The sequence below is a fragment of the Phascolarctos cinereus genome, unplaced genomic scaffold, assembly GCF_003287225.1.
Source record: "Phascolarctos cinereus isolate Bilbo 61053 unplaced genomic scaffold, phaCin_HiC Scaffold_726;HRSCAF=1367, whole genome shotgun sequence".
In the NCBI taxonomy this organism is placed as follows: domain Eukaryota; kingdom Metazoa; phylum Chordata; class Mammalia; order Diprotodontia; family Phascolarctidae; genus Phascolarctos; species Phascolarctos cinereus.
Genome location: NW_027556098.1, coordinates 294959204 through 294981013, shown reverse-complemented (window position 1 = coordinate 294981013; position 21810 = coordinate 294959204). Strand labels below are relative to the sequence as shown.

The window sequence follows — 21810 nt, the reverse complement described above, 5'->3', positions numbered from 1 at the left end:
CTTTATTCCTTCGACCTCTAGCCTCTTCTTGAACTTGAAGCTGTGTTTTGAAGAGATGTGAATGTATTCTGTATAAACTGCTGTTGTTGTTGTTTGCTTTCCTATAATTGGAACATCATACTAATTTCTACAAGTTGTGATTACTAACAGCCGGCAATCACCTCACAGACTTGTATCGAAAAGAAGAGATAATCCAGGTGATGGGAAATGGCATCGTACAGAGTCCTCGATTCCCCAACAGCTACCCCAGGAATCTGCTACTCACATGGAGGCTACACTCCCAGGAAAAAACCAGGATACAACTGGCTTTTGATAATCAGTTTGGATTGGAGGAACCAGAAAATGATATCTGCAGGTGAGTGGAAAAGGCAGTCCCAATCACTTTTGATTATGAAATGAGGAAGCCCAAGAATCATACGATTTATGTGTGGGAGACTATCTAGTCCAGGGGTGGAGAACTTGTGGCCTTGAGGCCACATGAGGCCTTCTAGATCCTTAAGGGCAGCCTTTTGACTGAATCCAAATTTTATAGATTGTTTACAAATTTGCAAATTGTCCTGTAAAACTTGGATTTGAACTCAAGAAGATGAGTCCTTCTTCTACTTCAGGCCAGACACTCTGTCCAGTGTACCACATTACCTACCCATGGAAGATCTCACTTTCTAAATAATGTGACCATAACTAATTTTGGTATAGCATTCTGTAACATGCCATGAGATAACTGTTTACCCCAAGACCTGTCCTGAGTCATCTTCATTTTTCCTCTCTATACTCTATCATATGGTGATCTCATATCTCCTTTGTATTTAATTATCATTTCTATGCAGATGATTCTTAGATTTATTTGTCCATCTCTAAAATCTCCAGTCATTTTCCAACATATCAAACTTGATATCCTGCAGATGTTTTGATTACATGCTGTCTTCCACATTACAGAGTGCGTTCCTTGAGAGCAGATACTGTTTTCTACCCTTTTCTGCATTCCCAATTCTGCTTAGACCAATGTCTAGTACTAATAGGTGCTTAATAAATGTTTGCTGACCTGCTGGCTGCCTTTTAATGGTTTCATGAAACTTAAACTCCCAAGAACTAAATTGCCATCATGCAAAGTAATGGGATTCCCCTATGTCTGTGAGAGAGTGAATGGTCTATGTCCCTGCTCCATTCCTCGACCCTAGAATTGTCATTTTAAGGCCACAGACATGTATAAGGAGGAAGCTGGGAAAACCCCAACAGCTCATGTGCTTCTCAAATGATATGTTTTCACATGCTCATCCCTAGGTCAGCAGTAAGGATTGGGGAGTTGGGGGGGGTGCCTTTTTGTTGCCATGTCTGGTTGCCTTATTTGTTTTCTTATAGATTATAGATTGTTGATTATAGAATGTTAGATTTAGATGTAGAATGGTTGAATTTTTTTATTGTTCACTCACAGTATCTTATTTTTTTTAATTAACATTTATAGGACTTGGGGAAGGGCTTTTTGGTGCTTTATTGCCCACACTTGTTCTGCATTACCAATGAACTACTGAACTACTAAACCCTTTCAGCAGGTTTATTTTCCCTTGAATAATAAAAACTGGGTGTCTCAAATTTGACTGTCCTTTGTTGCCTGTTTATTATACAGACAGCTTTGATTGTGCTCTTCTTTTTCTGAGAATAACATCAGTGACTTATTTTCTGAGACCATAGAGGGTAATGTATGCCAGGATGAAAAGAATAATGCCCACAAGAGCAGCCAGTTTGTATTTACATAGAGAATAAATAGAGCCAACCTTGAGGTTTTTGTCTATCTTGTAATAATTCTTTTTCTTTGTTATTTTTGGGGAGAAGAAACAAGAAGACAGGTAATGATCATAACCTCCCAGTATGCCAAGGGATTTGTGGCTTTGATCTGGGTATTCACTTGAAGGGTGCAGATTATGACCAATCTATGCATGCAAATCATATGTGATGCTTGTCCATCTTCCCATATATTTGGGTTTTGTTTTTGTTTTTGAGAAGTAGAAGGGTAGTAAGAAAGCCATATAATACAGAAAATGACTGATAATCAATAATTTGGGGATAAGACACTTCCAGACCAATTTTTTGACATACATGTGTAGGATCCACAGGCAAATAGCTAGCCACAGGGTGGGGAACCTGCAGCCTTGAGGCCATGTATGGCTCTCAAGGTCTTCAAGTGCAGTCCTTTGACTTAAGAGTTTACTATCAGTAACTGGATTCTATTTAGAGTTCTCTTAAACATTTTTAGTTCCAAATGTTGTTTCTATTTGTTTTCATTGCTCATCACGGTTGGCAATTTCAAAACCTTGTTTAATGTTTTTAAAAGAACTTACCCATTCTCTTGATCCTAGGTATGACTTTGTGGAGGTTGAAGATGTGTCTGAAACCAGTACCGTTATAAGAGGAAGGTGGTGTGGACAAAAGGAAGTACCTCCAAGGATAACTTCAAGAACAAACCAAATAAAGATAACCTTCAAATCTGATGACTATTTTGTGGCTAAACCAGGATTCAAGATTTATTATTCTCTTGTGGTAAGTAGCCTTAGAACCCTGTGGTTAAAAGCAGACAATGGTTTGTAAGTACAGACAATGGATACTATAATTAAATACAATGGGGCAAAGTTTGAATTAACTAGAAACCTCTACACTCACTCACACACACACACATACACACACACACAACACACACACACACACACATACACACACACACACTCTCTCTCTCTCTCTCTCTCTCTCTCTCTCTCTCTCTCTCTCTCTTTCTCTCTCTCTCTCTGTCTTTGGAGATGGTACAGTTTGTGTTTCCATGAAAATTTGCCTATATGGACATGAGTGTGCTTGTCTGAGTCCAGATAGTTTCTCTTCAATCTGGGAGAGCCATTTAAAGCTACTCAAAATGAACCCAAGTCACTGAATTTGAAATAAGGCCAGTTTCCTAAATGGGTCATGACACTCAACATATTAAAAAATGTCTCATCAGCATTAATGCTAGAACAGGTTACCATGATTTTGTTTCTGAAGAGCAATGAAGGATTTGCATTGGTACATCCCCATCCTCTGACCTGCTTCTGCCTGTACACATTTGCAAGACAGCTGACTGGCAAGAGACATGGAATGTGTGGCCATGGGAGTTTTTTTCTAAAAATGCCATGAAAAGGGAGTATTTCATGCCCTTAGCCTTGGACTTATTAGTTGAGCTATGTTCAAATGAGTAAATCATGTACAAGTTTACACAATATTCATATCTGATGCTAACCGTGCTCTATAACCCTGATTTAGGAGAAGTATGTTTGTAGTTAATTGTAGTCCCATTAAAAGTTCATTCCCTTTGATGCCCTTGGTTTTGTATCATATTGGCAAAAATCTTAGCAATGGCAACAGCATTGTAACAAATTTCACTTAAATACTATTTTAAGCTTTATTTCAGTTCACAGAAATAGTCTTTGTTTCTGTATATGTAGCTGAATCTGAGGCCCCAGTCCATGTGCTAGAAATACCACATACCAGATTCAGCATCCTTGATATGTATCTGTGAGTTTTAGATTTATATCCTGTCACATAATGATTAATGAAATGGAACTATTAATCTTGAAGCCTTAGGATAACAGAAGGATGAAATATAGAGATAGTATAGAAATGAGGAGGTTGATGATGACTAAATCATAACATAGCACTGCAAAGTTTGCCAGCCACTTTACATAGATCATGTCATTTTATCCTTATAACAACATTGGGAGGTAGATACTTTTATTCTCCGCATTTTAGACATGAGAAGCTAAGTCTGAAAGAGGTTAAGTGCCCAGGGTCACATAGCCCGTAAATGTTTGAGGCAGGGTTCAAACAAGTCTTCCTGACTAGAAGTCCTACATTCTAGCCACTGTTTCCCCTAAAACACACACACACAAACACACACAGCAACAACTGTATATTACATTAGGTGATTTATTTTTAATAAACATTTTCTCCCTAAATGTCATCCTGATATAGCTATACTGAATTTTACATTCAGTAGTGCACAGATACACAATGATTTCAGAAATTCTTTCTGTTGAGTATTATAGCATTCTTTTCTACAACTGGAGTTCTTTTCTTCAGCTTTTTTTTTCCTTTTCAAAAGGCAGATTTACAATAGCTTTTGTTATATTTCATTTCATTTCATGGCTTTTGCGGAATGGTGAGTTATTAAACAGTAAATGAATTCCACATCAGAACATAACAAAGGCGGAAAATAGCATGCAATGACACTGGCTGCAGTTTTAATTTGAAAATAATCCATCAGGTATGATTTGCATGATTACAAACTCATGCAACACTGCTTCCCATTGAGATGAAGGTGTGAAGTTTTTGTTTCTCCATTTCCTACCTTGTAATATTCACAAATGACTCATCATTTTCAACTGTTTTTCCTTAGAGCAGACTTCCCAGAATGAGCATATAGATGAAATGGAGACTCAAAGGCTTAGTGATTTTTTTTCTTTAAAACCCAAGGCTTGCAAGGTTCAAAACACAAAAATGTCGAGTACTTTGTTGTTTGAAGTATGGCTATCTCTGTAGTGTTTTGAATATAGCTAAAATGATTGGTTACTATATTAGCTAACTATAATCTTAAATAACATCTTGTTGATAGGTTGAAGAAGAAAGAGCTCCTTTCTCAAAGGCAGTGTAATTTGTGGTGTGGGGAGAATGAGGTGGTGTTGGGTGTTTATGCTATAATCACAATGCTGACTTGCTCAGCTTGGAGCTACAGATTGAATAGCTCCCATGATAATAGAAATGAAGGCATGTGGGAGCATACTTTAGTCCCAGATGAAAACCCGATCAGTGCTTGTGGTGACAGTGATAATGATAAAGGGTCAACCTACTCCATACTGTATTCTACTATCTACTAAATGGTCTAAATTCTCTGAGACCTATAATTTCTTGGCTGCCATCCTTCTTTTTCATACCATCTGGTACCTGATATGACCTTCTAGTACCAAAATATGGTACTAAAATGTCATGATGACAATTGCTGGCAGTGCCTGTTTCAGGTGTTCCTGACTCTTCATGACCCCATTTCAGGTTTTCTTGACAAAGATATTGGCGTGGTTTGACATTTCCTTCTCCAGCCCATTTTACAGATGAGGAAACTGAGACAAACAGGGCTAAGTGACTTGCCCAGAGTCACACAACTGGTTAGTGTCTGGGACTGGATTTGAACTCAGGTCTTCCTGACTCTAGGCCGAGCACCCTATCCACTGCATCCCTTAGCTGCCCTCTTGTCCTCTCAGGTAAGTGTAGAAAAGATATCAGCATAACTATTGAGAAGTCTGTTTTCTATTTCAACTTCTTGTGCAATGGAGATGGTAATAATATATTCTTGACCAAGGCATTATGAGGATTGATAAATTTATGGTGTGTATTATAGGGGGTGATAGCTATTTGCAACCAGAAAGAGCCTGTGTGATGGTTGGAAAATAGGCTAATCAGGATAGCATGGATAGTGGATAGCTATATGGGTGAATTATGCTGTCAGACCTCTCTTTCCCAATGCCCTGGATTTTAATACCCTAATGGTTCTCCTGGTCCACATGGACTTTCCCAGTAGCTTTATACAGGGTTACATGATATTGCAATGTCTGGTTGCGTCTTGACATTGAATGTGCACATATGTTAAGCAAGTGGCTTGAAAACTGAGTTCATTGTTCATTTTTAGCTGATCAGAAAGAGAATATTACAGAGTATTCCTAAGGAATAAGAGTAACAGGGATAATACAAATGTCAGACAGTCAAGAAAAATATTTAAAACTTTTGAATATTTTAGTACTCTTAACATGGATATATCTGACTTTCTGAAAATTCTTACTATTTTAGTCTAATTCATTAAGCTTCATGGTGAATATCTACTGCACATAGAGCCAAAGAGTTACCCATTCTCCCCATCTTGCTCTTTTTCTCTTCCTTATTTCTGCTCCTTTGCAGAGGATTAAAACACTACTCCTCAAATTGGTGCAAAACACCAATTTAAAACAGCTTGTATTGTCTATAGGGGTCTCTGTTTACCCTTCTCTGGAAGGGATAAAAGAAAAAAGAACTAAATATTTGATGGAGAGGTCCTCCTCTCACACTTTCTTTTGGGTTAAATTAAAGAAAGATCTTATTTATGGTAATCTTATGCCAACTGAGAGCTTAATTAATAAAAATAGATTATCATGTCCATAGATACTTAGAGACAAATTTGACTTGCTGGAGCAGAGAGGGAATTCATTATAGGGTCCCTCCTTATTAAATATCAAGGCTCTCCTAATCTCTAATCCATCCTCCAGATAGCTGCCAAGTGGATATTCTCAAAGCACACTTCTGACCATGTCACATCCCTCCTTAATAAACTCTATTTCTTTCCTATTACCTCTAAAACCAAATAAAATGATGCGAATTCACTTTGCTTAGCTATGTATATTTGTTACAGTTATGTTTTTCCTTCTTTTTCAAAGGGTGGGGGATGGTGAGAGGGAGAGAAAATATTTGCCTCAGTTTCCTCAACTGTAAATGGAGATGGTAACAGCACCTACCTCTCAGGGTTACTATGATGATCAAATATTATAATATATGTAAAGTACTTACTTACCACAGTACCTGGCCTGTAGTAGGCACTAAATAAATACTCCTTTCTCAGCCTTGTTATACATTGTTTCTCTACACACACTCTCATAAAGGACAAAATCTGCTTTTTCCTGTGCATTTGGACAGGCTATTCCCTATATTTAGAATTTACTCTCTCCTCACTCCTACCTCTTAGAATCCCTGATTTTCTTCAAAGTCCAATTCAAATGTTATCTTCCACACGAAGGCCATTGCTGTTTGTCCCAGCTACTAGTGCCTTCCCCCTCTCCCAATAAATTTGTATTTATTTTGTATGTAACTCCTATCTAGTTGTTTTGTTCATTCTTATATGTGTATTTGTTGTATATGAGAGGCAGCCTGAGAGAAAGACAGCCTGGAAAAATCAGTAAGATAGCTGTTGGAAGAAGTAGGTTCAAATCCCACCTTCGATACTTACTGGCTGTTTGACTCTGGTCTGGTCGGCCCCTTTCTAAGGAAACTTTCTAGGACTACATGTCACATAGAATGTGATATATAATTTGCATTAGGAAAAGTTTGTCATCTTGAGCTCCCTTCATGAGTGAAGTCATCAGCTCTGGCTTTAAAAAAAATAATCATAAGCATTGTCTCTCCCTATAGAATGTGAACTCTATGAGAGTAGGGTCTGTTTTATTTTTATCTCAAGGGTCTAGCATAGTTCCTGGACCACAGTAGGTGCTCAATAAATTATTGTTGATTGAATAATTAGGACAACAGATGCTGTTCTTATTTAAAAATATGAAAAATGTTGTGCTATATAGGAATATGAAATTGCTTACAAACATGGCCTTGAGAGTTTGTTTCTCAAATAACACTTTCTTTAGGCTACTATAGAAATCACTCCACTGCATTTAGAGGCCTGCAACTTGAAAATACTTGGATTATTTTCAGGTAACTACTTTAAGATGTAAGTAGCATTTTCATTGTTAGGCTTCTTCTTGCAAGAATAATCTAAAAGAAATCATTGTATGGTTGTTGAAAGTTCTAAAAATGATGCCTTTGAAGACTATCCATTTAGAAGCCTTTCTAGACTATTTTGGCAGCACCCTTTCAATCTTATTCCTCAAAGAGCAAAACAAGGCAGAGGTTTATCAGGCTTATTGGTTAATTGTGTATCTCCATTTAAACTAGCTGAATTAACTTCAAATGATGCTGTTGAGATTGCCATTGAGATTAAAACTCTACATGAGTCATGGTGTAGCATTGCAAGCAGTGATAAAGCAGAGAAGATGAGTTTAACAAGATAAAGTTCTTAATTATCACCACTCTCTGCAGATTCTAATTTTCCTCTCCTAAAAACTTACCCATTAGCCCATCCAATCTAAAATCCACAACAGCAACAACAAATGCAAAGCAGACGTTGAATCTCAGTTCTTCAAACTAGATTCCCTGAATAAAGCTGGAGAGCAAGGAATCTCTGCCTAATGCTGTGTAATGTCACCCCCTCTCCCCACCCCCACCCCAATGTAACCCCTTCTTCACTGACACAAAGGCACACTGTGCCAACCTGTGCAATCCCTGCATGTGTGCTGAGCCTGTTTGCCTCTTTCCATTCTGTTCTGTCCTGTGCCAGGGAGTTCCAGGACAGCTCGATTGACCCCTTCCAGCCAAGGGGTGCTAGGAGTCAATGGAATTATATTCGAATGTGAAGGCTTTGAGAGCAATGGCTGTCTTGTCTTTTGCTGTTTCTGGGCCTAACACTTCCATGGGCACTTGATAAATTAATAAATTTCTAGAGAAAAGGAGGATGGAATAGTAGAAGGTATCTTCATGGCAGATGACAGAAGATTTGGGTTCTAGTGCTGACTCCCCATTTTGTGTGGAGTTGTGTGTCTTGGACAAATCACAGCCTCATATTTCTCAATAAGATGAGACTGAGGGCCTTTGAACTGGATTGATGGGAGTACCCAATGAGATAATAATATACATAAATCGATTTGTAACTGCAAAGTGCAATATGAATAGATATCACTAATTCTGTTACTACTGCTATTAATATTAATAGTGATTGATTAACCTCCAACAGAGGAAGGGACTAAGGACAAAGACTTTCCTTCCTCCTTCTGGGTCTTGCTTTACACATAATAGCTTATTTTTATGCATTTTAGGATTAGTAAAGTGTTTTACACACATCATTTCATTTGATCCTCACAAAAGCCTATGAGTTAGGTGCTCGTATGCCTCTTATTTTGCAGTCGGGGAAACTGAGGTTCACTGAGGTTCTGTGACTTGCCTAGGGCCTCATTACTGTTAAGTATCTGAAACTGAACTGTGACCCAATCTGCCACCAAATCCACCTCTATGAATGCAGTACTATTATACCAGCTACCTTTCACATGGTCGATTTGAGGTTAAGGAATGACTCTCTCTTGTCATTGTAACCTGAGCAACTAGCAGACTGCCTAGCACATAGTAGATGTTTAATATAAGCTTGGAACCCCAGGTCCCTATTACCTCCAGGATCAAATACAATATTTAGTGCCTACTACATGCTAGGCACTGTGGTAAGTACTTTACATATATTATAATATTTGATCATCATAGTAACCTGAGAGGTAGGTGCTGTTACCATCTCTATTTACAGTTGAGGAAACTGAGGCAAATATTTTCTCTCCCTCTTATGTTTTATATTTAAAGCCTATCTTAACATGGCCCCACCTTGGCCTATTTGCCAATCTTCCCGCAGGATACTCCACCTCCCCACTCTGTGACTTTGTACTAGCTGTCCACCATGCCAGGAATTCCCTGCTCCCATCCCCCTGCCCACCTCAGACTCTACCTTCCTTGAAGACTCAGCTGAAACCCCACCTTTTATAGGAGGCCCTTCCCCATCCTGTCCCACTCCTTAGTAACTGCTTAATAAGTTATTGTTGACAGACTGAAAACATGAATGGTATAAATTAAAGACTTTGGAAATCTTCTCCTCCCCCAAAATAGTGCTTTCCCCCCACAGGCCCTGAAGTTCTACCAATTAGAGAGTCGTATGTGATGACAAAAAAAAAAAATACTCTAAGAGAAATAGGGGAAGAGAGTACTAGTCATTTATCTAACAGTGCTTTGCTAAACTCTAGCTGAGGTCTCCTGTGCTAAGGAAATTAGTGGGCAGAGAATGAGGAATAATAGGAAATTTTGAAGTATAGGGTAATTTTAGAAAAGGCAGAGCTGGATGCTTAAGGTGTAAAAAGTTGACCAGCGTAAGGTGGAAAAGTGGGTGTGGATGAAAGATTAGCGCACAGAAAGGGACATGGGGAGGGAACAGAGACAACAGCACTTGGCTTATTTTGAAATTTTGCTTTTAACCAAGCCCCGTATGTTTTGCTACAGTGTCTCTGTCCAGGTTAAGTGGAGGTATTATTACTATGCCCCTGTCCTCCCTTGTTCCTCTCCCCACAGTCAGCTTCTCGCCCAGTTTTCCTTTTCTACTTGCATTTTCTACCTTCATTAACCTCTGCTTTGATGACAACGAATGGCAGGAGAGGAGGTAGAGCAGATTGCTCTACCGATTATAAATTGTTAAGCATCTGGCTGGAGCCCGGCAGGGGAATGCTTCCTCTAGTAGGAGTCCACGTCAGTCCCAACTTGGGGATGGCTTTTTGTGTCCCTTTGTTTTTAACTGTAAGCCTCTTGTGCCCTTCACTGAGAATACAAAAAGCAAGATTCTTCTCTTCCACCATACTAGAATGCAGAAGCACTTACACAGATGCCAAATTAAGAGAACCAAAGGATTTTAGACCTTAGGTATTATCTAATTCATTCTCCTCCATGTTCAAGTGAAGCAACCAAGTCTTACCCAAGATCACTTAGTATGTGGCAGACACAAAAGGGGCACTCAGGCCTGCTGACTCTTAACACTGCTCTCTACTAGTCAACACTGTCTCTCCATATTGTCTACCATTGAATTCAGCTTTGAAGCTGTTAGAAATGTTTTCTTCTATGTTCTCTTGTGTCCCTTTCCTACACAAGCGGTTGTTTGAAATAATTATTCACAATTCCAATTATTTGTGTTCATAAACTTCATGCTCAAATGCATGCACAGATGATGTTCAGTTTGCCTGGGTAAGCACATTTCCAGCTTTGAAAGATATTTTGTTTAATAACACATTGGATAGTCCAATATTTTGTTTATCTAGCACTTAATTATATTGCCAAGTAACAAGTAAAATCTGATGAGTGAAAAACAAGAATGTTTGGCAGTTTCAGAGAGTTATGCCATATAATAATTATCGGCCTTTTTCTTTTTACTTCTTGGATAGTCTTCATGATTGGGGGGGGGGTGAAGTACAGTCTGAAAAAAGGGTGGAAAATGTTATCCAATCACATCATAAAATAACACTTATTTATCTTGGCTTATAAATTATCTTACCTTATCTTAAGTGTTAGCTAATAAATTATCTAATAATACCGCTGCTAGCCAAAATAAAGCATCTACTTGGTATTGAGCATATATCTTCCTAAGGGCTCAAAGAATTCACCAGACATTCTCTGATTAAGCCCCTGAAGGTCATTCAAAAAAAAAAACAAAAGCATGGAGATGTATGTAAAGAATGTCTGGCATATAGGCAGCAGTCCTAAGAGTCTAGCTGTCACCAAAGGAGCTGTTAATGGGTAGGTTGATCTGCTGGCTCACAAATGCAGATAAACAAGGAAAATTTGGGGAGGAGTCTGCTGGAGGGGAAGGAGATAAGAGAAGATTGGGGCAGGAAAGAGACACAAGAAAGGACAAACATAATAACAGTTAAATAATACCTGAGCACACAAAGTAGAACTCTTCCCACTTTCATTCTAGTATAGTGCACCAAACAAAATTTCAAAACAGGCCAATGGCTCTTGTATTTGGTACCTCTCCATCTCCCATTCTGTGCCCTTCCCCTAAGTCTTGGAGTTTCCCTTCCCTCCCCTACTTCCTCATGCTGGCCCACATTTTACCCCTTATGCATCCAACCTTACCTGGAGGACATACCAGCAGGCTCCTAGCCTCCATTCTTACTCACACATCCTCAATCCTTCACTCTCTTTCATCCCTCATGTTCAATCAGTTGCCATCTTGCCCATTCTATTTCTACTATATCTCTCCCATCTCTTCCCTTCTCTTTATTCACCTTGCTGCCGCCCTCACTGGGGCCCTCATCCCTATTGCAGTTATCTCCCAATAGATAGTCCTTTTCCAGTCCGTATTCTGAGCTGCTGCCCACGCAGTACTTATAAAGTACAGGTCTGACCATGCCACTCTCCTGACCACCAAGATCTGGCGGCACCCTGTTGCTTCTGAAAGCCAATACAAATTCCTCTGTTTGGCATTTGAAGTCCTTTACACTTTGGCCCCAGCCTACCTTCCAGATTTATTGCACTCACTCTGCAATTTATCGAAACTGACCTTCTTGCCTTTCTTCACACGGAACCATCCATCTCCTGTGTCTGCCTTTGGCCAGGCCTTTCTCTCTGCCAGGAAAAGTGTTTCTTCCTCACTTTCCTGTCCTGTCATCCCCAGGCCTCCTTCAAAAGTCCAACTCAAGTGTTACCTGTTCTGTGAGGCCTTTTCTGATCTCCCTTCTATCCCTCTCCCACCTTTATGTGTGGCTATTGCCACATCTCCAAAACTTACCTCATTTACTTTTACAACAAAAACAAAGACAAAAACAGAATTCTGAGGCAAGTGCTAGACAGTACCTTCTATCCTCATAGAAAAACAAAACAAAAAAGGAAAAAATAAATGAAAAGCATCCTAAACATTGAACTTAGAAGACTTAGGGCCTGGCCCTGGCCCTGCCACTTAATAGCTGTGTGACCTTGGGCAAGTTACTTTACCTCTCTGGGTCTCAGTGTCCTCAGATCAAAAGTGGGAGCATTAGATTCAGAGATATCTTAATTCTCTTCTGGATGCAACATTACTTTAGCTTTAACGTCTGAGAAATAGTAATTAATAATCAGTCAGCAGGAATGTTGAGGGAATACTATATACTCAATACTGTATGATAAAAAGTTTTTTAAATTGTCTGTGCCTGAAAACTGATGAGGCAAAACCATAGTTTTATATACAAGAGGACCTGTACTATCTTGAGGTTGTATACCAGAGCCCACCCAAAGACAGCCTCCCATCACCCTATGTCTGTTGTTACTGCAGTCATGATGCCTTGGCCCCCAGCCAGCTCTGCTGGACTATAGAAGGCAGCCCAGTGCCAGGTGAGCTGTGAATCTGATTTACAGCTGAAGGCATTCAGATGGTCAGTGGTACCCTTGCTGCTATTTCAAAAGCTATTGCAGAGATGGTTGCTGTGGCAAATTCAGGGCCCACTTAATCCCAACAATTCCACATCTTTGTGCTTGTGCAATTGTGACCAAGCAGTGTCTCAATTTTTAGGCTTTCTGTCCTTCCACAGAGCTTTAGTGGCAAGATGCTCTCAGAGTAACAATTAAAACTGTAACAGTGGATATGCAAATGGTACCTTAAAGTTTGCAAAGCACATGAGTCTCACAACAATCCCATGAGGTAGCTACTGCAGGCGTTTTTCTCCCCATTTTACGTATGAGGAAACTGAGATGCAAAGAGACGAAGTGAATGGTCCATAGCCAAAGAGTTTTTAAATCTGGGAAGATGTTTCCCCAAAAACTCGCAGTACTCATGTCTGTTCTCTTCTTCCACATTTACTATGTGCCAGGCACTGTATAAGCACAGGAAATACAAAGAAAGGCAAAAACAGCCCCTGCCCCGAAGGAGCACACATTCTAATGGAGAGACAACATATAAAGAATTAGGTACCTGCAAGATATAGTCAATGAAGAACATGACTGCCCTGCCTGATGTTTGGCATCTTACTGTTGTTTTATGGTAATATATATATATATATCTTTTTAAAAATAGCTATTTTTGGTGGTAGTGAAGAGGGTGGTTCTAAAACCCTTCCTAGTTTTGTTTTCTTTCTACAAGTCAATATTTCCATAAAAACTTGAATACTTAGCAGGAGCTGATTAAATTTAGTAGTGGGAGTGAAGGATAATCTAGATAAGGCCGTAGTTTATTGTTAAAATATTACAAATGGTAATATAAATTGCTAACTAGGGATCATCTCTAGAAAGAGAGCTATAATTATAAAGGCAGTGCTTTACACTTAAATATTTAAGTCTTCACCTAATTTTGATTTAATGGTATAATTAGTTAGAACAAACAACTCTAATCAGTTCCATTTGCCTTTTTTAAACGGCATCTTTTGTGCAGATATGTGTGCTATGTATCACTATTAAAATAAAAGTCTTATTGCCAGAGCCAGCCCTTGACAAAATTATGAAGGGGGAAGAATTATCTTTGGATCTTGCCCATTTCCCATCCCTACATTTTTCTCTGTCCTTTGCCCGTAGAGATAGGATCATCGTTCTTTTGCCTCCTTACCACCCTGACCAAACCTACTCTTGAAAGCTTTATTCACATTAAAATGTAAACTATTTGAAATTGGGAGTTATAGTGAAAAGAGTGTTGAATTTAGAGTCAAAATACCTGGACTGGAATACCAGCTCTGCATTGAATTATCTAGGTGTCTCAGAGAAGAGAGGACTTGTCCTATAGTCAGGAAGACCTGAGTGTGACCCTGGGAAAGTCACTTAACCTCTGTCTGCCTCAATTTCCTCAACAGTAGAATGGGGATAATAATAGCACCTGCCTTGTAGTGTTGTTATGGGGCTCAAAAGAGATGATATTTGTAAAACTCTTAGCATACTGCCTGGCACATAGTAGGTACTTAATAAATGCTTGTTTCTTTCCTCCCTGTGAAACCTTAAGCAATTCACTTAATCTCACTGGGCCTCAGTTTCCTCATCTGTTAAATGGGGGGCTTATCTTCGGTGAATTTTAAAGCCCCTTCTAGCTCTCAATTTAAATTCATGATCGCATGGCTGATAATTCAAAATATAATTACTCATGCTACCATTAAGAGAATGTTTAATATTAATATTTTCACAAGTATTAAAGAATTAATACTCTAACTGGAGGCAGCTATTGATGGACTATACAGGAGATGGGATATCTTATCCCTCCCTATTCTGTAGCCAGCCATTATAATTTGTATCCAGTTTGCCACTAAGGAGACCTTCTTCTAATTGTGGGGAATTAGGCTTTCTCTGCTTGCATTCCTTGGCTAGCTAATAAAACCCTACTATTTTCCCCCAAAGTGAGGAAAATAAAATGGAGCTCAGTGCACGAACTATAAGCATAAGTCAGGTATGAGACAAGATACTACACAGATTCCTACAAAGAAAGATGAACATAGGAAGAATCATCATGCATGTTAATATAATGATTTACACTACATTCATTAATTTAATTTGGAAGTATACCTACAACAGGTTAGGAGGCTAATTTTGTAGGCCTTATAGTATATAGCACAGTTTTTTCAACATTGTGAATTAGGCATTTCACATTTCATCTTGGCACATTTCACTTCTGGTACTTGTTGGCTCCTAAAATGGGCCATGCTTGACCCCTCTCCTGACCGTGGCAAAATCCATATACTTTTGCTGCCACAGCCACTGACCTCCAGAACTTTCAAGCCCACAAAGTCACTTATTTACAGGAAAAAAATACAAAATAGACAGCCAGGTTACATTCTCAGAACCAACTAGGCACAAAATCAACATGACACCAAAAGTAAAGACAAGATCCTCTTTCCCCACTATTCCCTGCAGCCATATCTTGCAAGTTTGAATGGCACATTGGAGAGAGTGCCAACCTGGAATTGCCTCGAATTTTAAAAGGTCCACTGAGTCATTAGCTTCTCAAGCTCAGTAACCAATTAGGGAGTTCTTCCGTCATCAATAGTGCAAGATCCCTTGGCAATGAGCTCGACAAAAGCCCATACTTAGATGGAAACAGGCCCCTATAGCTATCACATGGTCCAAGTCAACAAAGAATATCTACTCATGCTAGGTACAGATTCATGTAATGATACCAAAGAGATGAAGCTTTGCCAGTGACATTTTGGATATCAAATGGGCAAGAATTTAGGGTGGGTATGGAACTTACTTCTGCTCCTGAAGTCATATCAGTTAAATCCATCTAGAGCCAATGGTAAGGCTTACTCTGGTTATTTCAAATCAAAACTTAATTACACACACAGAGGGTCATTGTTGGGGGAAGCTCTGTGTTCTGTTGAATAGGACAAACTGAAAACCAGGGACATTCTCTCAAGGGTAGTGGCAGCTATCACCAGTCTTCTAGGCCTGGGGCTACTGTCTCTAGTGCTAGGCTGATCCAACCCCCTTTGAAACAAAACAAACTCTGCTTCACTTATGTAACACAGCATAAGACATCTGATTTCAGGTCACTAGCACCTTCACCCCAACACCAAAATTTTGTGATACAAGGGATAGACACCATTTCTGGTAGACCTGGATTTAAATTCTGCCTCATATGCTTACCACCTGTGTGACTTTAGCTTATAACCTCCCTGGGCCTCCTTTTTCTTATCTGTAAAACAAGAGGAATATTGGACTAGATGACTTCTGAGGTCCCTTTCATTCCTATGTCTGTCTTAAGTTCATACTCGTTCCTTTATTACTCTGTCACCTAGCCTAACAAAAGACTGACAATACATAATAGGATTATTTTGTCAATCTCAGGGGAGTTGGGGGGGAGTAGTCACCCAGGAATTTAGAGTTAGAGATTCCATTTCTTGCTCCACTTCTGGTTCTCCTTGAATTCCCAGTTGTTTTACCTGCAATGTAGGACTAATAACTCACTGGCTGTGTTGAGCCACTCATTATCTCTGTTTTGAGCAGTTTGGTCCTGGTCTCAAATCAATTAAATAAATATTTGTTAAGCATAGATTACAAACACCTTGAGAACAGACTCATTGTTTTGATCTTTTTGTCCACAGTCTCTGGCACATAGTAGGTGCTTAATAAATGCTTATTGATTGTTTAATAGGTTTGAGGACTTTGCATGGAGTCTCAACACAGAGAAGAGGTTTGGCAACCATGAGTACATATTGCTAACAAAAGTTATCTTAGCAAGAAGGCCTCCCACAAAAGAAAATGTGAGGACAGGATTTTGATTAATGAGATGACTCAATAAGAATACCCAAAACATGTATGGGAGCTTTGATATCTTTATGATACATGCATGTCTTCTACCTAATTTAGTTTTCATGTCAGGATTTTGAGGCAGGTAAGGTTTTATTGGGCTATCTTTATTTGACAGATTAGGCAAGTACAGCTCATCTTTTTTATATTGCCATCATTTATATAGTACCTACCATGTACCAGGTAGTCACTATGCCAAGTGCTTTTTACAAATATCATCTCATTTGATCCTCACAACAACCCTCTGAGGTAGATACTGTTATTATCCCCATTTCATAGTTGAAGAATATGAGACAAAGAAAAGTTAAGTCACTTTCCCAGGATCATAAAGCCAGTAAGTATCTGAAGCTAGATTTGAACTGAGGTATTCTGGACTCCAAGTCTAGCACTTTATCCATTAAGCCACTTAGCTGCCTCTTGAACTACAAACTGTGAAGGCAGCATGGTAAGATAACTAAAAGGCCAGTAGATTAGGAATCAAAAGAGCTTTGAATGGCCACATGATGAAATGGAAAAGTGATGGATTTGGAATAAAAGGCCTAGCACATGCATGCATGCTCTACCACCTACTACCTTTGTGGCCTGGAGCAAGTTGCTTAACTTCTCCAGGCTTCAGTTTCCTAATCTGTTAAATGAGAGGGTTTCCCAGTACTAGACACTCCCAGTAAACCTTGACAAATCATTGAACTACTCTGTGGTCCAATTTCTTCATAATAAATGAGATCATTGAATAATGCAATTTCTATAGACTCTTACAGCTTCAAATTTCCTATAATTCTAGAGTAGAATTATGACATTTAAACCAAAATAGGTCTTCAAAGTGGTGATGGGGCTGGGTCATGTTGAGGAAATTGTGCAGCATCTTCAGTGATCCAGAGCTGCTCACTACTAAAGAAACCCATCATTTGAACAATAGTATTCTCCCAGTAAAAGTCTGTAGCTGAAAATCATGGAATACCATGATATCAGAAGAATCAATAATCACAGGTCACCCAAAGAGTAATAGAAAGTCACTGGTGAATTATAATTTATCTGTATCATATCATTATTAATGATGTTGTATGAGAAACAAAATAAAGGACATCAAAGAAACAAAGATGGAAGTCTGTGTATGTAGGAAAAGTGAAGGTATAACACCTGGAGAGCCCAGATGTTACATAGGTCTCCATGAAGTACCTGTCTCTCACACTCAGCTGTCTTCTCTCTTTATGTTGTCTATTATTCATGCTCTCTTTTTTCACCCCCTACATATTAGAATCCCTGGATTCCTTCAAGACCCAACTTAACTGCTGCCTTGTACAAGAAGACTCTGCTGATTCTCACAGCTACTAGTGCCTTCCCATCCAAGATTACTTTGTCTGTTATGTATGTGCTCCATATATGCCTACGTGTGCACATGATGTCTCTCCACTTGTTCCGTTAGACTATGAGCTCTTTGGGGGCACATATTGTTTCATTTTTGTGTTTGTATCCTCTGCCCTTAATACAGGGCCTGGCACACTAGAAGTGCTCATGAAATGTGTATTGGTGAATTAACTGAACATATCTCCCAAGAAAGATCTAGGGAAAAGCAAGCAATAACACAAGTTACAAGTGGATCAATGCAACATAGCTGAGCCAAGATGGAGGAGTAGCAAAACACACAGCCAAGCTCGCCACCACAACTCTTCCACAAAGACCTAGAAAACACACCAGAATGAGTCCTGATCAGGAAATAAAACAAAAGAAAAAAATCACAGCTAGGCATTTGCCCAATACTGGTTGGCAAAGGGGGAGAGAGACAGAGAGGTGTTCATAGAACTAGGGACAGGGTCCAGCCAGGAATATGCTACATGGAACATTCTAGCGCAAGAAATGAAAAATTGCCTGCACTGTACATAGGGCAGTAAGAGGTCCCAGACCCACCTAAAGGGGTCTTCCATCGTGCAGGATACAGTAACAAATGCCAACTGGCAGTTATATTGCTCACTACTCAGTTCCGGTTCACAGATTCAGGATGGACTGAGGAGGGGATCTATGCCTATGGTGGCATTCCAGGGGGAGGAGCATTCTCAAGGCCCCTAGTCTATGGACAGAGCAAGGAGCAAGTCAAAAGCAAGCATCAGCTGTGGAGTCTCAGTCCCATGAGCAGAGCAAGGTATCAATCCCAACCTCTAGCCCAGTTTGTAGCCTGCAGTACAATAGCCAGAGAAAGAATTCCAGACCAAAAAAGAGCCTGCAGCTTTGTTAATCTGAACCTGAAGAGCTTTCCAGCTGGCTGACAGTGGCTTAGTCCAGCAGCAATCTCCTGCTAATGAAATTCAATGAGGGGCACGTCCACTGGTGTGTTGCTCAGAATCAAACCCAGGTCAGTAACCTACAGAGCTCAGACCCGGAATGCAGTCATCAGACTTAATCCGGGATCATACCACTTTGGGAGTAATAAAAGCTTACAAGTTCTCAGCCTGAGCTGTCCCCAAGAGCCTGGGATAACACAACACACTCTCCCATAAGAAAACAACGAAAGGACCACAAGCTCAGCCCAGATATTCCCTTTAGAAATAGTATTAGAGCCCTGCCCTAACATAAAGTCAGAAAATTGGCTGGAAGAATCAGAAAACAAAACCAAAAAAAATCATCTTGCCATAAAAATCTAGTATGATGACAGGGATGCTAAAGGAACAAAATCCAGAAGAATATGTCTCCAAACATACCCAAGAAAAGTCACAAATAAAAACACAGTTTGGGCACAAGTTCAAATAGAATTCCAGGAAGAGATTAAGCAAGAGAGGTTTTTTTTTTAGAGTAGTAAAATGATTTTGAAAATCAAAGAAAACTAGAGGAAAAATGTAATTAAAAAGAAAATTAACAAGAGGTATGAAACCTGTCCCAAAACAGCAAACTCCTAGCAAGCTTTTCATTGTTATCCAGTCATTCTCCAGTCACATCCAATTCTTTGTAACCCCACTTGGGGTTTTCTTGGCAAAGATAGTGGAGTGATTTGCCATTTCTTTCTGCAGCTCATCTTACAGATGAGGAAACTAAGGCATATTGGATTAAGTGACTTGCCCCAGGGTCACACAGCTAATAAGTATCTGAGGCCATATTTGAACCAAGGAAGACGGGTCTTCCTGACTGTAGGCCCAACACTCTTGACTGTACCACCTAGCTGCCCTGAATAAGTTAGGACAAACACAAGTTGTTGATTCCCTGAGATAAGTAATATTTTTAAAAATGTCAAAATACTGAAAGCATTAAAGAAAAATGTAAATCTCAAAGCAAAAATAAGTGACCTGGAAAGTATATCAAGGAGAGAGAATTTAAGAATCATTGGACTATTCAAAAGCCATGACCAAAAAGGAGTCTGTGACTCATTTCAAGCAGTCGTAAAAGAAAACTACCCGGGTTCCTTAGAATGAGAGAACAGAGTGAAAAGAGAAAGAATTCACCAATAATTTCTTGAAAGAAACATAGTAAGGAAAACTGTCAGGAATATTATAGCCAAAATCTAGAGCTTACTGGCCGAAGGAAAACACTTTGAGGTCTCTTCCATTCTGGAATTTGACAATTCTAAGAAATAGATCTGACTATGAAATTTTCACACAACATTTAGTGGAACTAATATAACCCCTACACAAATAACTGCAATGAAAAATAGAACATAAGAGCCTAAGAAAGACAGGAAGTACTAAGGATCACAGAAAACATGTCAGACTAGGGATTAGAGAAGGCTTCAATAAGAAAGTTTATGTGCTAAGTGTGTTTCAGAGCACTTAAAGGATATTAATGCATTATAAAGACTATCTTTCTCCACCTGGAAGGGAAGGGAAGAATTGGAAGGGGAAACTGGGATCACTTTTCCCCAGCATGCCAGGGTTTGGTATGCCAGGACAGGCTTATTAATATGTAGTACCTGTGGTCACTTCTAGGACATACTGTTAGGCACCCAATTTGAACTAATACTCTAGTTACATTTAACTTGGTAAAGCAGGCGTTCAATAGGAATCTAACACTACCAGGAACACTGCATAGGGAAACTTGATATGGTAGGTTAAGCAAGTCAAAAGTGAACCTAGCATACAGCAAATGATGAGTGAAAAGTGTCCTAAGGTTCTCCACCCATTTTCAATCATCAACAGAGTTGTCAAGCACATTATTTGCAGTTGGGAAAACATTTTCTAGTTAGTCTATCTTTCTCCTTATACACAAAATAAAATTTTAAATGTAGTAAAATATGAAGTATCTCTACTTGGTCACGGATGAGAAAGATGGTCTCTAAAATCAAATCAATCCAGTTAAAAGGGACATTAGATTTAGCAGATCGCTCATGACTCTGAAGTAATTGAATGCCTTTTCAACAAACATATCTGAATATATTAATTTAAAATATTTATTCATCACCTACTATATTCATGGTACTGTGCTAAATGCTGTGAGGGATACAAAGGGCAATGTAAAGTAAGTTTAATCCTTCTTCCAGATAAATACACTCCCTCTCCCCCAACAAGACTTCTCATGCTTATTGACTGACCTATTCTTTGCTGACCAACTCCAATTCATTTAACTAATCTTTATATAGCGTGGTTTCAAGTCTTTTTACCATTTTTATTAGCCTCCTTGAGATAAGTCTCTAAGGTCATTTCTAAAGTATCCATAACTGGATGTTGTCTGTCTAGGTCAGAGTAAAATAAAACTATCACTCTCCTTTCTTTTGAGTACATATGTGTTCTTGTTCAACTTAAGATCACCTTATTATTTTGCTGCCACGTTATGGATCATAGATCTAGATAGAGCTGGAACAGTTCCCAGAATCTATCTAGTCTAACTCTCTCATTTCACAGATGAGGAAGTGGGCCCAAGGAAGTTAGATAACTTGCCCAAGATCACACACCTAATAAATATTAGAGGTAGGATTTGAACCCACTGGTATTTTGAACACGAACAATTTTCTTGCCATATCTGCTCATCTAACACTTTTAAGGAAGATGTTTTGAACACAAGTGTGTTTTCTCATCCATGAAATCAAAGGTTTAGACTAGATGATCTCTGAAGTCCTTTTTAGCTCAAAATCTACAGTAATATCCTATGGTTTCATATTTATTCTAATTAAATTTAATTTTGTTAAATTTAACCCACTGC

At 39.1% G+C, this 21810-nt stretch overlaps 1 protein-coding gene across 3 annotated transcripts in view; it reads left to right on the top strand.

Annotated features, from left to right (window-relative positions):
- The window catches only part of PDGFD (platelet derived growth factor D), a 313836-nt gene that overhangs the window by 206535 nt on the left and 85491 nt on the right, over positions 1-21810 (top strand). For 2 of the 3 annotated variants that reach the window (XM_020996114.2, XM_020996112.2), the window contains exons 2-3: positions 151-355; positions 2355-2535. In XM_020996114.2, coding sequence (XP_020851773.1) covers positions 151-355; positions 2355-2535 — 386 coding nt within the window. The remainder of the gene's footprint in view (positions 1-150; positions 356-2354; positions 2536-21810) is intronic. The other variant, XM_020996113.2, reaches the window with a different exon arrangement.